General features: G+C 40.6%; 1 protein-coding gene across 1 annotated transcript in view; it reads left to right on the top strand.

The window, feature by feature from the left end:
* LOC127570424 (phosphatidylinositol 5-phosphate 4-kinase type-2 alpha) overlaps positions 1-16,219 on the top strand; it is a 172,478-nt gene that overhangs the window by 73,319 nt on the left and 82,940 nt on the right. The window contains exon 2 of the mRNA XM_052015995.1: positions 14,703-14,800. Coding sequence (XP_051871955.1) covers positions 14,703-14,800 — 98 coding nt within the window. The remainder of the gene's footprint in view (positions 1-14,702; positions 14,801-16,219) is intronic.

Consider the following 16,219-nt stretch of genomic DNA (forward strand, 5'->3'; position numbering starts at 1 on the left):
TTTTCATTGTTGTTAACTTGTTATGACCTGGAAAGTGAAGTGTGACAGCATAGTGCAAACTGATTGAGCAGCAATTTTTCAAAAAGAATTAGATAATTACATGAAAATTGCCTGGTTTAGGAAGAGGAGGAAGGAGGACTGGGATTACTTGCAAAGCTTTTTCTAAGAGGAGCCATGCATGCTGGGTCAGATGAGCTCCCTCCGTTCTGTAAGAACCCATACACAAAAAAGGAATATTTCACCTTTATTTTACATCAACCAATGGACAGAGGGTAACATAGCTTAGGACTGTAATGTTAGCAAGCCAGAGATCATGAGTTCAAATCCCTCTATCATGTTACAGTGAATGCAGTGATATACCCAGGCAAGCTGCAGAAAAAGACCATGAAACCACATGGTTGTCTTGCAGTACTCTCTGGCAATGAACGAGGATAATGAATCGCATCTTGTCAATGTTCTCCATATCTGAACAACAAACTTTTGGAAAATCCAATTAAATAAAGCTCTCTTAAAAGTAAATAAATAAATATTGGTCCCAATTTCAGAATTGCATCAAGAATGAGAACTTGAGCCAGATCCCAAATGGAATCGCAAAGTGAGTACACAGCAGTCAGATTTATTCTTTAATGGAAACCATTTCATGGCCCAGTACATTTTAAATGACAGTTTGAATAGTTGGATAAATTTACTGCAGGTATCTGGGCAGGGAAGGTCTACGTTTATGTTCTATTTTATGGAAGTCTAAAAGAAAACAACACTAAAATTTCAAGGTTTAAAATACGTGATGTTCCTTCTTAGTATTGCACTGAATTATAAAAGTGAAAATGTTAAATTAATTAATCTATCTTTCCGTGAGATAATTATATTTAATTAGATGCATTTGAAATCTATCCTAAAGTTACAATTGTAATTTTACATTTTGGTGGAATGTTCTTTGATTATTCAAAGCGTGATTCACTTAACAGCTGAAGATACAATGCAGAGGAAGGGGAATCTCTGGAATTCTCTACCTGAAGGGTTGTGTAGGCTGGATCACACATGGTATTTGAAGAAAGAGAAGTTTTTGAAAGCTTGGGGGACTGAGGGCTATGTGGAACTGGCGCAGAAGAAGAGTTGCGGCCTGGAGTAGATCAGCCATGATCATATTGAATGTTGGGGTAGGCTGGAGGGGCCAGATGAGTCACCATTCCTATTTTCTTATGTTCTAAACATTGCAGTTTTAGACATATAACACTGAACTTGCAAACCATTAACTTCCAAAATTATGATTGATACCTGCAGAAATGGAATAAAATTCAATGCTTTCAGCACTCTTGAGATTTAAGACATGGTTCCCTATGTTTTTGTAAACTTTAGTTAAAATTAATATATTTCAACATCCATCCAGTGTATTTCTGCAAAGTTTAATTGTTTTAAGAATATTAAACAATTCATATTGTGTTGGGTGTCTGGATTAAATCTAATCTCAGATCTTGTGCTGATCCAAGTTTAAAGCTGCTATCATTAAATGATTTTTTTTAAACACCCACTTGTTTTATTATTTTTTTCTCATCAATACAGTAGTAAGAGTTCAGATGGTTAGGAATTTTTAAATATATATGTGCATACTGTCTTGTCTGTATTGAACTTCCAATTATGGGCACATTGCCAAGGGGAACTGCTGAGGATGCATGTTTAACTTTTTGCAGACAGAGGGGAAATGAACATTAAAGAGCAAATTACTCTGGACAGTTCTGACACCATTTCGTTGCTCATCAACAAAGAGCTGCTATAAGCTTAGGAACAAATTGCTTTTCTAATCAGTCCAAAAATAAAGATAAGATAAATGGCACGTTGAACAGAAAGACACAATGGGACAGTTTAATTACTTAAAAATCACAAGTTGTATTTCTGCTTACACGCCGTACTTGGGTTATGAACGCCTGATTTATGGGCACCCATAGATACGAATGAGCTCCCATATTGTTATTAAATTCAAAAGTCTGACATCTTGTATGTATGTTCATTCCTATTTTTCTCCCCCTCCCTCTCCATTTTGCTGCTCCCCCCCCCTCCCCGTGGTATTTAACTTTCCTCTAAGTGACTTTACTGTGTGCTAGTGGTTGACTTGTGCAGAGACAGCATAAGGGTTAATTTAAATTCAAAAGGGATATTTTGAGATGCGTGGACAGCTTTCCTAGCTCCTAAACTGTATTAAATGTAAAATCATTAAGTCTTCTAATACTGATTTAATAAGAATCATACCAAGCTATGTACTCTTTATGATGGGATGTACATGCTACATATTGACTATTTTGCCACTATGAAGTTTTTGCATCATGATTTTATTTCTAACGGGTTCAAATACACTTGTGATCTTGCAAGCACAATGAATAAGCGAAGAGGTTGCTCATACGAGAAAGGGCTAAATTTATCACTTGGATAGACTCATGGGTGGAAAAGGTTTCGAGGAATATGGGCCAAATGCAGGCAAATGGGACTACCTCAGTTAGGCAACTTGGTCGGCATGGACAATTTGGGCCAAAGGTCCTGTTTCCATGCCTCTATGATTCCATGTCTCTATGATTAAATGCTGGCATGTTGTTGAATTAGTGTAAATAAAAATTGAGTTCAAATGAGTCAAAGGATCTCTACTTGATTTTAATTTGTATTGAATGTATGTTATGTTTTCATTTGTGTTGAATGTAATATTTGCAATGTTTAAACAATTGTTTAAACTACTGGCATATTACTGAGGGAAATGTTTTGAGTTAATAAATGAAGATTTATGAATATTACTAATATTTTGCAAATGTCCTCAAAAAAGAAAATCAATGTTAGAGTGAATGGGTGTTGAAATATTGAATGGGATAAAATAATGAGGATGTATTAATGGGTTTAGCATCCATGAAAATGGATAAATTGCCAGGCCTGGAAGCAAGGGAGGAAATTACAGAGGCTCTGACTGCAATTTTTCAGTCCTTTCTGGCCACAGGAGTGGTACTAAAGGATTTGAGAACTGGGATCAATGTGAGGAAGGATAAACCAGGTAATTACAAGCCAGTTTAGTTTGACTTCAATTGTAGAAAAATTATTAGAATCCTTTCCAGTGTAAACCATCATTTAGAAAGGTGCAGATCAATCAAAGACAATCAGTTGAACATGTTTAGGGCAGTCCATGTCTGACTAATGGAATCCTCTGAGAAGGTAAAAAGATAGTTTCATTGAGAGCTGTGCATTTTATGTAATCTACGTGGATTTTTAACAAAGTAAAAGCCCCTGGAATCCAAGGGAGATCGACAAATTGGATCCAAAGTTAGCTCAGGGAAAGGATGCATGGGGAAATGGTTGATGTACGCTTTTGAGACTAGAAGCTGTTATCTCTGGGATTCCACAGGCCTCAGCACTCAGTTCCCTAGATTTAGGGGACATCATAAAAACATTCGCAGATAATGCAAAAATTGGCCTTGTGATTGGTAATTTGGTTTATTATTGTCACAAGTACCAAGGTACAGTGGAAAGACTTGTCTTGCATACCATTCATACAAATCAATTCATTTCAACAGTGCATTGAGGTAGTACAAAGTAAAATGATAGAATACAGAATAAAGTGTTACAGTTACAGAGAAAGTGCAGTGCAGGTAGACAATAAAGTGCAAGGCCATAACGAGGTAGATTGTGAGGGCAAGAGTCTATCTTATCGTAGTAGTTTTGTAACAGCAGGATAGAAGCTGTCCTTGAGCCTGGAAATATGCGCTCTCAAGTTTTTGTATCTTCTGCCTGATGGGAAGGTGGAGAAAAGAGAATGGATGGGGTTTTTGATTATGTTGGCTGCTTTACCGTGGCAGCGAGAAGTGTAGACAGAGTCCATGGAGGGGAGGCTGACAGTAAGGAGGAAAGCTGTAGACTGCAGGAATTTATAAGAGGTCTGGTTGGTTGGGCAGGAAAGTGCAAGTGGAATTTAATTCAGAGGCATGTGAGACAATGCATTTAGTGAAGTGCAGCAGAGCAGAGTATATAATACAATGACAGGATAGTAGTGTGGTGCAACAAAAGGACTTTGCAGTAAACATCCACCGATCCTTAAGACAGAATGGGTCAATAAGGTGGTTAAAAGTGCACACTGGTTGCTTCCCTTTTATCAGCCAAAATATAGAATGTAAGAGCAGAGAATTGTATACAACAGTAGTTAGGCCACAGTTTGAGTGCTCTGTACAGTTTTGGTCACTGTGTTACAAGAAAGATGTGATTGCAGTGGAGAGCATGCAGAGGAGGTTTGGGAGGATGTTACCAGAACTGGAAAATTATAACAATGAGGGAAAATTGGATTAGCTGAGGTTGTTTTCTTTGGAGCAGAGGAGGTTGAGGGGAGACATGAGATTTATAAAATTTTATGGGGGCATAGTTGGATAGAGGAAACAGGAAAGACCTATTTCCCTTCATGGAGGGGTCAAGAACCAGTGGACAAAATTTGAAGTACTTGATAGAAGTTGAGTAAGAGATGGGGAAAGATTTTATTTTACGTAGAGAATGGGAGAAGCCTGGAGTTCACCGCCTGAATGGTGGTAGAGGCAGAAACAGTCACCACATTTAAAAAGTATTTTAATGTGTACTTGAAGAGCCATAACCTGCAGGGCTGCAGACCTAATGCTGTAAATTGGGACTAGGGGACTTGTTTTCTTGCACAGGCATGATGGGCCGAATGACTTATTTCTGTGTCATAAATTTTCTATGATTTTATGGGCTACAAGTTGAAGCAAATTGAATAGTTTTCTTCAAAACTAAATTAATTGAAATCTTAAGACAGTTTACAATGTAGTCTGTTGATAATTCATTGAGTCCAGCAAAGTGTGCATCCTGTTGAGTGTGGTATGATGCATAGTTTGCTGTTAGCAACCCAAGTTAAGCCATGTAGTTGCAATGACTTGGCATAAATAACCACAGCAATGCAATTTTTATCATAAATATTAAAATGAGCTCAACTAATTTACTTTCACATTTTCTTGTCAGAAAACATACTGGGAAATTCAGTATGTATTGTACTCACTGATAGATGATTTAATCAGTTGTGGAGCTGAGCTGATGGTCAGGAATACATTGAGTATCTTTATGTAGTGTATTTAGGGATATTGTGACTTCCTGAAGGAAGTGAAACTTTGAAACAGTTGCAAAATTACACAGGTTTGTTTCCATTTATTAATGGATGTGACTAGAGTTCCTCTGTAGTGAAATCCATTATTTGCTTGAAGCTTTTTATACAACAGACAAAATAGGCAATCTTTTATTTTTAACATGTGTATTTGAACCATTCTTCGAAGGTGCTGTACTATTTTTCACCTAAACCAGCTATTCAGGCATAACTGATTCAGACACTTTTTAATAAAAATGCTTAACAAGCAAAGGCAATGGAATAATAACAGCTACCACTTTTAAATTATGTTACTGATGGGGGAAAAAAAATAAGGCATTTGAGAAGAATACAAGAAAAAGATGGAAACCAATAATTCCCAATTACCTGACAAACACACAGGTACAGGGCAGAAAAAGAAAGGAGCAGTTTAGAGGTATGTAAAATGGTGGCAAGATTAATGGGGGAAGAAGTGGAAGCATATTCAAGTTGACAATCTCCTTGCCAACTGTACTGAAGTAAAAAAAAAATCAGAAGACTACTTCCAGGTCATAATCACGTACCATATTTGCTGTGATACAGCTACAATCCATTAAAAATCAAATTTGAAAAGTTCAAATAACTTTTCATGTGATGCACTATATAATTTTCATAGTTCCACCTCTCAATATTTGGAACTGCTGTAGCAAGTGTGCCACACAATCTATTATCAGGAAAATCCAAGACACCACAAAAGCCTGATCTGATGACCCATTTAGCCTTAATCCCATGGTCAAATGGACCACGAGAAAGAGAAATTCTCTTCCTCCATTGCCCTTCCTCCCCCACACGTCCTCTCCAACACAGTTAGCTTTCAGACAACTCTGCTGCAGCCCTATTTAGCATATTTCAACTTGCATATACCCCACAGTAGTACAATGCAATTACATTAATTAATCCCTGCAAGTATAGGTTTAAACAAAGTTGTTAGCCTCTATACTTGTACACAACTATTTCGGTAATTGTGTGTGCAAGTAATGGTAATTTCAGATTGGAAAACCAGCACCTTTCTGAGGACCCCCCATGGAAGTGTAGAGTCCTGAACTTCAACAGATTCTCACTGTTTACATTCTGACTGAGTTTCGATGTTGGACTCCTCATGGAATCTCTGAGTGCTGGCTTTCTGGGAAAGCCCACTGAACGTGCTTTATTCATTCATTTAAAGTGATGAATGACTCCATTCGTTTACATGAAAAGGAAATTGTTCAGAGGGAAATGGGTAATTTTCAAGTAATTAATTTTTTAAATTAATTGAGTTAGATTTATTAGATTGTTTACCTCTATGTATTTAACTGTTTCTAAGTGTTTTAATTAATCTTACTAACATTCCAATTTTTTTTAAGTGTTGATCTTGAATAGATTTTTTATTTTTGGATATTCAATGACCTGGACATTATGGACATAGACATATGACAGTTTTCCCAGCCAGTGAGGGCATTGGCATGGCCAGCTACCAAAGCTCTGCAGTGCTGAGCTTCGGAGATCAAATCGGCATTGCAAAGGATGGCCAATGTCAAAGGAGACAAAAAAAAACATTAATGGCTACTCTGAGTTTGGTGTTCTATCTGCATCTTCTATCTGCATCTCTGACCAATGCAGCTCACAATTCACCTGGACAAGCAGATCAAAACAATCACACAGGCCAGATAGTTGTGCATTGTGGCCCTATTACAGACCCAGTGCACTTAAGCCCCTACAGATTTCCTAAAATGTCTCTTTTTTTTAAAGTACATGTTACTTCCACAATGAATCTTGTAGTCATCCAAGTAAAACTGAGGGTGTAGCTTTTTCCAGTAAGTATCAAACAGATCATGTCTTTAATTTGACTTACCACATATCCAATGTGATTCTTGCCCATCTGCTTTTTAATTTTTTTAGTACCTTCTGGTATAGTGCAGGGTTACTGCAAAATTGAACTGGCTCTACAATATTGCCCTTTTAATCCCAATCTGAAACTGGAATCTTTAGTTCTGTATAGTAGCTCCTGCTTGAAATTAATACCATACTTCTAGCTGCTTTTCTCCCCAGAAAGCCCCAATAACTTGCAAACATGGAGAATAAATTCGCACTTTAGTGAACTTCAGTTTGTTAGGTGATTAGCAGTAGTTTGAATTGTAAAACATTCAATGATTGTTACTAACATTACCACATAGACCAATAGCAACAGTATAAATGCATCCTAAAACCATTAGCTGCAGGGCAGAGGCTAATCCGCCATCACCTCGTCTATTACCTGACACTTTAAGTAGAGTATTTCTCCCAATGGGTAAAATTTAAATTCTCGAGAATGCATACAGCTGTGTTCATATGATCTGAACAATTAAATTAACCGTAGCTGGGTTTTAGAAGTGTTCAGGTGAGTAAATTGACTAATCCTCTGCAAAAGTGGTGTAGGGGCTGCAATTTGTTAATTTTCTTGCTTTCAGCTGTTTCAAGTGGTTGCTGATGTCTCATTGTTTGCCTACATTTACATTGGGCTGGTAATTGGATTTTTTCCCATCTGTGTGGAGTCCTGATCAGGGAGTTTTAGTAAACTATTTTAAAAAAAACAGTTGCCTTATTCTGTGGTAAAATACTTCTTCTCGGTTGTGAGATTACAGTAATCTTAATGGTAACAGTTGACAGTAAGGTACTCTTTCTCTCTACTCCTCTAGCATACTATGATTGGCCCTCGGATCAATCCAATGAGCAAATGACTTGGGGAAGGACCACAGTCTCGGCTCCTTCCACTACCACATGTGGAGGAGCTGAGTTGGGTGGGGAAGCTCCTCAAACACTGAAATGGTGCATCACCCCAGGGGGTCACATAAGTGGCCGTCGTTCTGGCCAGTGACTTCAACTGCATCATCAATGCAGCTGGACGATCCGGCAATGCTGACAGCAGAGTGGATAGCACCTCCAGACTCCTGATGGAAATGGTAAAGGATGCCAAGTTGCGCGACGCCTCCAGCACCCCTGCAGGCAGAGCACAGCCGCAACACACCTAGTCAAGATCAGATGGCTCAGCCTGGTCCCGGGTCGACTTCCTCTTCGTGTCGGAGCTGATCACGGTCAGTTCCACTGACGTCACGCTGGTGTTCTTCTCTGACCACCGTCTCCTTCGGGCCTCCTGTCACCTACAGGAGGACCAGAAGGCAGGCGGGGGGACATGGAAGTTGAACGTCAAGCTGCTGGCCCCAGAGAGCATTTGAGGAACTAAAGAGGGATTATGCAGGTTGGAGATCCGTAAAACCCCTCTTTGACTTCCCTGTGCACTGGTGGGAAGCAACGAAGGAGAACATCAAGAAGTTCTTCATCCGCGGAGGGGTCCAAAAAGCAAGACCGAGTCAGAGGGAACTGTGCCAACTCCAACAGATCTGCAGCAACTTCTCCTTCTGCAGTCAAGGGGAGTGGATGTGAGGGAGGAGCTCTGAGAGGCAAAGAGCCGGCAAGCCCAGCTCCACGCCTCCGAATCTTCCAAGATTATCTTCCGATCCAGGGTTTGCTCTGTGGAGCAGGATGAGATGTGCTCATGTTTCTTCTTCCAAAAGGTGCACAGGGAGCTCTGTGATTCAGCCTTAAGGAAGAGGACGGCTCAGTAACATCCTCACAGACGGACATATTAAGGATCTGCAGATCCTTCTGTGCCAGTCTGTATGACAAAAAGGCCACAGACAGCACCCCCTCCCAGAACTTCCTGTCCTCTATCAAGGAGGTCTTGGATGACAGCAAGTGGGAGAGTCTGAACCAACCATTGACCCTGGAGGAGCTGACTGGCTCTGTCCGTTCCTTTTGATTCGAATAAAACTCCTGGAAGTGACAGCTTACCGGTGGAGTTCTACTCAGCTCTGTGAGACTGGATGGGCCCGGACCTGCTGGAAGTGTACAATGCTATACTTCTGTCTGGCAGCATGTCAGAATCCATGAGGAAGGACATCATTACCCTCCTCTACAAGCAGAAGGGGGAGAGGGTGGACATCAGAAATTGGAGACCCATCTCACTGTTGAATGTGGATTATAAGATCCTGTCCAAGGCCATTGCCAACAGGGTCAAATCTGCTCTGGGACAGGTGATCCACCTGGACCAAACCTGTGCTGTACCTGGCAGGAAGATCTTTGACAGCCTTGTGCTGCTCAGGGATAACATCGCCTACGTGCAGGACAGAGGGGGTGGACACCTGCCTGGTCAGCTTGGACCAGGAGAAGGCCTTCGACAGGATATCACACATGTACATGTTGGACGTGCTCTACAAAATGGGCTTTGGGGAGGGAATCAGGAATTGGATCCAACTACTCTACACAGACATCTGTAGCGCAGCCCAAATCGATGGGTAGGAAACAAACAGCTTCCCCATCAAGTCTGGAGTCAGGCAGGGCTGCCCTCTCTCCACTGTCTTGTGTGTGTGCTGTATAGAACCCTTTGCCGAATCCATCAGGAAGGACGAGAGCATCAGAGGGGTGACGTTGCCAGGCAGTGGGGTCACCCAGGTGAAAACCTCCCTGTACATGGATGACGTCGCCGTCTTCCGCTCGGACCCAAGGTCAGTTCGCAAATTGATCAGCGTCTGTGACCAGTTTGAGTTGGCATCAGGGGCCAGAGTCAACTGCGTGAAGAGCAAGGCCATGCTCTTCGGCATCTGGCCCGACTGATCCAACGTCCCCTTCGCTGTCAGGCCTGACCATCTGATGGTGTTGGGGATCTGGTTCTGAGGAGCTGGGGCATGCAACAAAAATTGGCGGGAGCGGATTGGGAAGGTGAAGCAGAAACTGGGACTGTGGGAACGGTGCTCCCTATCGATAACTGGGAAGAACTTGGTCATCAGGTGTGAGGTGCTCTCAGGGCTGCTGTACTTGGCGCAGGTGTGGCCTGTTCCTCGCTCCTCTGGCTTGAAAATCACCCGTGCCGTCTTCCGGTTCATCTGGGGATCCAAGATGGAGCGGGTCCGACGGGTCACCATGCACAAGTCCCTGGACAATGGGGGTAAAGTTGTCCCCAATGTCGCCCTCATCCTGATGACCACCTTTGTCTGTGGCTGCATCAGGCTGTGCGTGGAACCCAAGTACGTGGGCACCAAGTGTCACTACGTACCGAGGTTCTACCTGTCCCTGCAGTCCCGAAGGATGGGGTTGGTCCTGTGGCCACACAACGACCCAGTCAGCTGGACGTTGCCGCACTACCTGTCCTTCATGGAAAAGTTCTTCTAGACCAACACCTTTGACCACCAGTCCATCAGGCAGTGGTCAGCACGGAACATCCTGCAGACACTGCAGGAGAAGGACTCGATGAATACTGTGGGGTAGTTCCCTAAGCAGACTGTCCAGACCATCTGGCAGAATGCCTCATCGGCAGAGCTCACCAACAAGCACCAAGACCTTGGCTGGCGGTGAGAGGGGCTCTCCCAGTCAGATCCTTCCTGCATGGTCGGAAAATCAGTCCCAGTGCGCGCTGCCCCCGGGAGGACTGCGCTGGGGATGAGACAGTTGCCCACCTCGTTGCGGGCTGTGGGTTTGTGAGGAGGGTGTGGTGAAAGATGCAAAGGTCTTTGTCACAGTTCATCCCCAGCAGCTGCGTAACAGAGGATTCTCTGATCTCCGGGCTGTTCCCAGGGGGACACACAGAGATGGACATCAGCTGCTGCTGGAAGGTCATCAACTCGGTGAAAGACTCCCTTTGGTCTGCCTGAAACTTGTTGGTCTCCCAGCACTGTTGAGATGTCTGTAGGGGAATGCTGCCGACTGGCAATTTCCAGGCTGCAGGAGTACGTGCTGAGGGACGCAATGAAGCTGGGTGTGGCCCACACAAAGGCTCGGTGGGAAAGGACTACAGTTTAGGGTTCTTCTGCCACAGGAGAGGGAGGGGCGGGGCTGGGTCAAGCAAGGAAGCCCCTTAAAGATTGTAAATATGGGATTGGGGTATCACCCCAGGGAGCCACACGAGTGGCATTGGTGTTGTGGTTTGTATAAAAAGTAACACTAATAATTGATCTGTACACAAATATAAAGGTTTGCACTGTTTTATTATTATATATAGTTTCTTTCATTATGAATAAAGTTTATTTTGGTTAAAAAAAAGTGGCAATGATGTTATGGTTTTAAAAAAATAAGTTAACACAACCGAATGTTAACACTACCAAATGTATTGATCATGAATGTAAAAGTTTTGCACTGCTTCTTCTTTAGTATATATTTTTATTATGAATAAAGTTTAATTTTGAAATTAAAAAGAATGACCAAGTCACTTTTCCCTGACTGCAACACCTGCTTGTAATCTCAACTCTGCATTCCTGACTACCCACAGTAAATTTTCACCCCTCTGCTTATCAAGGATCTGTCTACATCTACCTTAAAATTATTCAATGAATTTTCTTCCACTGCTCTTTGAGGAACAGTGTTCCAAAGTCTCTCAACCCAGTGAGGGAAAATAAAATTGCCTCATCTCTGACACAAATGGATAATCTCTTCTTTCTAAACAGCAACCCCTCATTCTGGATTCCTTCACAAGAGGAAACAGCCTCTCCATAACCACCCTGTCAAGACTCCTCAGGGTCTTGTATATTTCAACCATCCTCTCTTGCTATTCTAAATTCACTAGGTATGAACCTACCCTATTGCACTATTTAGGTTTTTTTTCTTGCCAAAATGGATAAATTCACATTTTTGTATATTATACTCCCAATTGTCAGATTTTTGCTCTCACACTTTATCTATATTCTTTTGTAGATAAAAATCAAATTCACTTTCCCATTTCTGACATCATCTTGACATGAAATTTTGACAGTTTCTCATTCCAGAAATGCTGCCTGACCCGCTCAGTGTTTACAACATTTTCTGCTTTAATTCTTGCATGTTCACATTCTCTTCACAACTTTCCTATCTCTTTGTGTCATCGTTAAAGTTAATAACCATATTTTTGCTGCCTTCATCCACATCACTTGTACAAATGGTGAAAAGTTGCGGCCTCCCCACCAATTCCTGTGGCACACCACACCTTGCACCTCCTCAACCAGAAAAAAAATATTTATGCCTACTGTTTGTTCACTGTTAGCCAGCCAATCTTTTATCCATGCCAAAATATTACCTACTCGACTGCTTTCTATGAATTTCTCACTTTCCAATTTTTTAATAATTAAAGTCAATTCATGCAGGCTTAACCAAGTTCTCCAGACCTCCCAAACACAGTTTCTGAAAACCTAACTTAATCAAGATTTTAATCTTGTCTCTTTTTTAAAATACTTTTGTTCTTCTGTAGTTGTATGCTGCTGCTTTAAAGATGATACTTCTAAAATATCTCAAGCTGTTTCTCTTCTGTTACTCTGACATGCTGAATTTTGCTGCTGTTGCCATTTTGACTCTCACCCTCCCACTCTTATTCATCTTTCCAATAATATTTAAGCTTGGGGGCATTCATTTTTGTCTGTGTAGTTGTGCTCACTACAATTGCAGGATTCATTTGTGATGGTTCTGGAAATCCCTTTTACGTATTTAGGATTAAAACTGATTCTCTAAACATCTTGGGTAAATCTGCTTAATCCTCATCAAATTGGCAGTTCAGTAGCTGGGTTTGAATTAGTGCACCAAAGTTGGTCTCATCCCAGGAACATGAAAACAGCTACTTTCAGTTCCTGCAAAACCATGATGTTCTCTTTGAACCAGATTTGACCATCAAATCGAACATTTATTTATATCCCTGCAGTATTGCCTGCCTCTGACCATTCCCCTGGCCCCAATCTCTAAATATACTCGTTGCTAACCTGTCCAAAAGCTCCAGTTTGACTAACATCCAGACAGCTAAACCTGTCCACAATTACTTCTGCCCGTCAAATATACCCATTTCTTAGACTTCCATCGACTCCTGTCTATGATTTGCATTGAAGTCAAATATCTCATTTCTCCATGCATCACCATATCCTACCTCTATAATCTTCTCCAAACTTGTATCCCTTTCCTTTCAGTCTTCTGACTCTTACCTTTTATTTATTGTACAATCCTGTCATCCCATAATAATTGATGGAACCTTTCAGCTGTGGGATTTTTAGGTGCTGCAATTTTCCACCTCAGCCACCATTTTATTTCTAAATAATTCTTTTCAACAGTCCTTTGCTCACTGTCCATTCTTGTATTCATTACTATTATTGAAGTATTTTGGGATGCTAACACAAAGTATTCTTCTTCTTGCTTGCTACAAAACATTGCGTCGCCTCCCTGATTATAGTTTTATACTCCAGCTGCCATTATTATAAATACATTGGAAGCAATTCAGAGGTTTACGAGGTTGATACCTGGAATGGGAGGGTGCCTTTGAGAAAAGGACTTCTCTGTGGAAATCCTGGGAGATTTTGACAGGATGGATTTGGAGAGGATCTTTCCACTTGTGGAAGAATCTAGAATTAGGCAGATAAAAGTAAGGTGTTGTCTATTTAAGACAGTTACTAAGTGAAATTCTTTCTTGCAGTGGATGGGAATCTTGGGAAATCTCTTCCTTAAAGGGAGGTGGATGCAGATTATTTGAATATTTTTAAGGCAGAGATGGATAAATTCTTGCTAAACAAGAGGTTGGAAGGTTACCAGAGGAAGATGTTAATGTGGAATTTGGGTTACAATCAGATCAGTCATTATCTTATTAAATAATGGAGTGCTAATGCTCATAGTTCATATGTATCTGACAAAACAATATCAATTCGGAATCATTTGGGAAAGCGAGTGAGAGCTGCATGAGTAAAGCTCCAAAAACACCAAAAAAAAACGTTGAAACCATCCAGATCAAAGCAGTCTACATGATTGATACCCCCTTAACATTCATTCCCTCCACAGCTGATGTACCAATCAACAAGACTACTCCAATTGAACCTCCCAAACCAACAACCTCCACCACCAGGAGAGCCAAGGGTAGCAGGTGCATGGTAATACCACCACCTTCAGGTTCCCCCTCAAGTCACATAATATTCTGATTTGGGGATGTATCACTTTTTCCTTATTGTTGTTGGGTTAACCTACACTGCAGCAGTTAAGGCTGGGCAGTAACTGCTGGCTTTTGCTGGTGCTGACCACTTCCCAAAATGTGAATAAATGATATACTTTTTTTCTTGGCAGTTTAGAGTACTATGTTCTGTTTTTACTACCATACAAGATGTATTGAAATTCCAAAAATGACTGATTATTAGCAGAAAGAAAAGGTGCGTGAGGAAAGATTAGACAAATGCAAGCAGGAATGGAGATTAATTGGAGTGTACATTTAAAATGTGTATTAAGATTCAAGCTAGCTTATTAACAAGGAATGGATTTTTGCAAAAATCTACCAAAACGTCAGAGGCAAAAAACAACTAAACCTACAAGTTTAATGGGGTTAAGTGAGGTTTTTCTTGCTTTGTTCTTGTGCTTCCAAACATTTTGGGTCAGGCTTCTCTCCACTAATGTTAAAAATGCTGGAATTCCAAGAGACGGATCCTCTGTATAATGTCTGTACTGGAAGTTACCCTGATACAAAAAAAAGACACTTTTTTTCTCCTGACATTAAAAAAAGAACTGTAATCGTACTGTATTCAATATATTTTTAGAAGTTGTTGTCTTTTTGTTTCAGATCAATGAGTTGAGTCATGTCCAAATTCCAATTATGTTGATGCCAGATGACTTCAAAGCCTACAGCAAGATAAAAGTGGACAACCATCTTTTCAATAAGTAAGTTGATTACCTTGCAATCTGTGAAATTAACTGTCTTTTAATAACATTTGAAGGTAATTGTTGCAAAGTGCTTGAAATGTGCAAAGATTTCAATTTTTTTACGTCTTTATACGACATCGCTGCAACTTACAAAAGGATTTAGACAGTTCTCACTCACAGAGAGAATAAAAACAGAAAATGTTGGAGATAGTCAGCAGATCATGCACGATTGGTAGAGAAATAGGGTTGGCATTTCAGGTCGATGACCTTTCAGATGTTCTAATGCAAGGTCATCAACCTGAAATGTTAACTCTTTTTCTCTCCATCTGCTATGTATCCAGCACTTTTTTAATTTCAGGTTACCAACATCTGCATTTTTTTTATTATCTTTATTTGATTCTGACTTTTGATAGGTTGCCAAGATCTCAAACTTGCCGAGGACAAATGAAAATGTAGATGTTTATTATACCATTGAAAGATGGAAAGCATTAGAGAGCTTTTGCAATATTTTTCCTGTTTTAATTGTAACGTTAATATACACAACTGACTTGATCTCTTGGGAAAGATTTAAAAATTGAGGTGTTGAATCAATGGGTGATTGGTAATTGGTTTAATATTGTCACATGTACTGAGATACAGTGAAAAGCTTTTGTTTGCATGCCATCCAGACACATCGTTCCAAATATAAGTACATCAAGGTAGTACAAAAGGAAAAGCAATAACAGAATGCAGAATTGTGGCAATATAGTTGAAGGGGGTTTTTAGGTGGAGCAGAAGCTTAGAGCAGATGGAGGACTGAATGGCAATCTAAAATTAATGAAAGTGGGAGTGGCAAAAGGAATCCTGGATTGTTGGTAGTTTGACAGCAGAACCAAACTAATGCTAACCTGGGAGAAATTCTTGCTGACATAATTCCAGAATATTACAAGAACTCAAATTCAAGGACTTCCAAAACAGATACAAAACTTCAACTTCAATTTTGTAGAAATTTCAGAACAGCTACAAATCCTAGAGACTGCACATAGTCATAGAGTTATACAGCATGGAAACAGGCCCTTCGGCCCAACTGGTCCATGTCGACTAAGATAGTCCCATTTGCTAACGTTTGGCCCATAACCTTCTGAACTCTTCTAATCCAACTGTCTTTTAAAAGTTGTTATTGTACCTGCCTCAACCACTTCCTTTGGCAACTCATTCCATATGGATACCACACAAAAAAAAATAGGAGCAGGTGTAGGCTACTAGGCTCCTCAAGTCTGCCCTGCTTATTCAATGTGATTGTGGATGCTGACATCAACTCTGCTGTGCTAGTTTCCCATAACCTTCAATTCTTCAATCTTTCAAATATTTATCCATCTCCACCTTAAATATATCTAATGATCTGGCCTCCACCGCCTTCAGGGCAGAGAATTCCAGAAATTCACTACACTCTGAGAT

This window comes from Pristis pectinata, chromosome 5 (assembly GCF_009764475.1).
Source record: "Pristis pectinata isolate sPriPec2 chromosome 5, sPriPec2.1.pri, whole genome shotgun sequence".
Lineage (NCBI taxonomy): Eukaryota > Metazoa > Chordata > Chondrichthyes > Rhinopristiformes > Pristidae > Pristis > Pristis pectinata.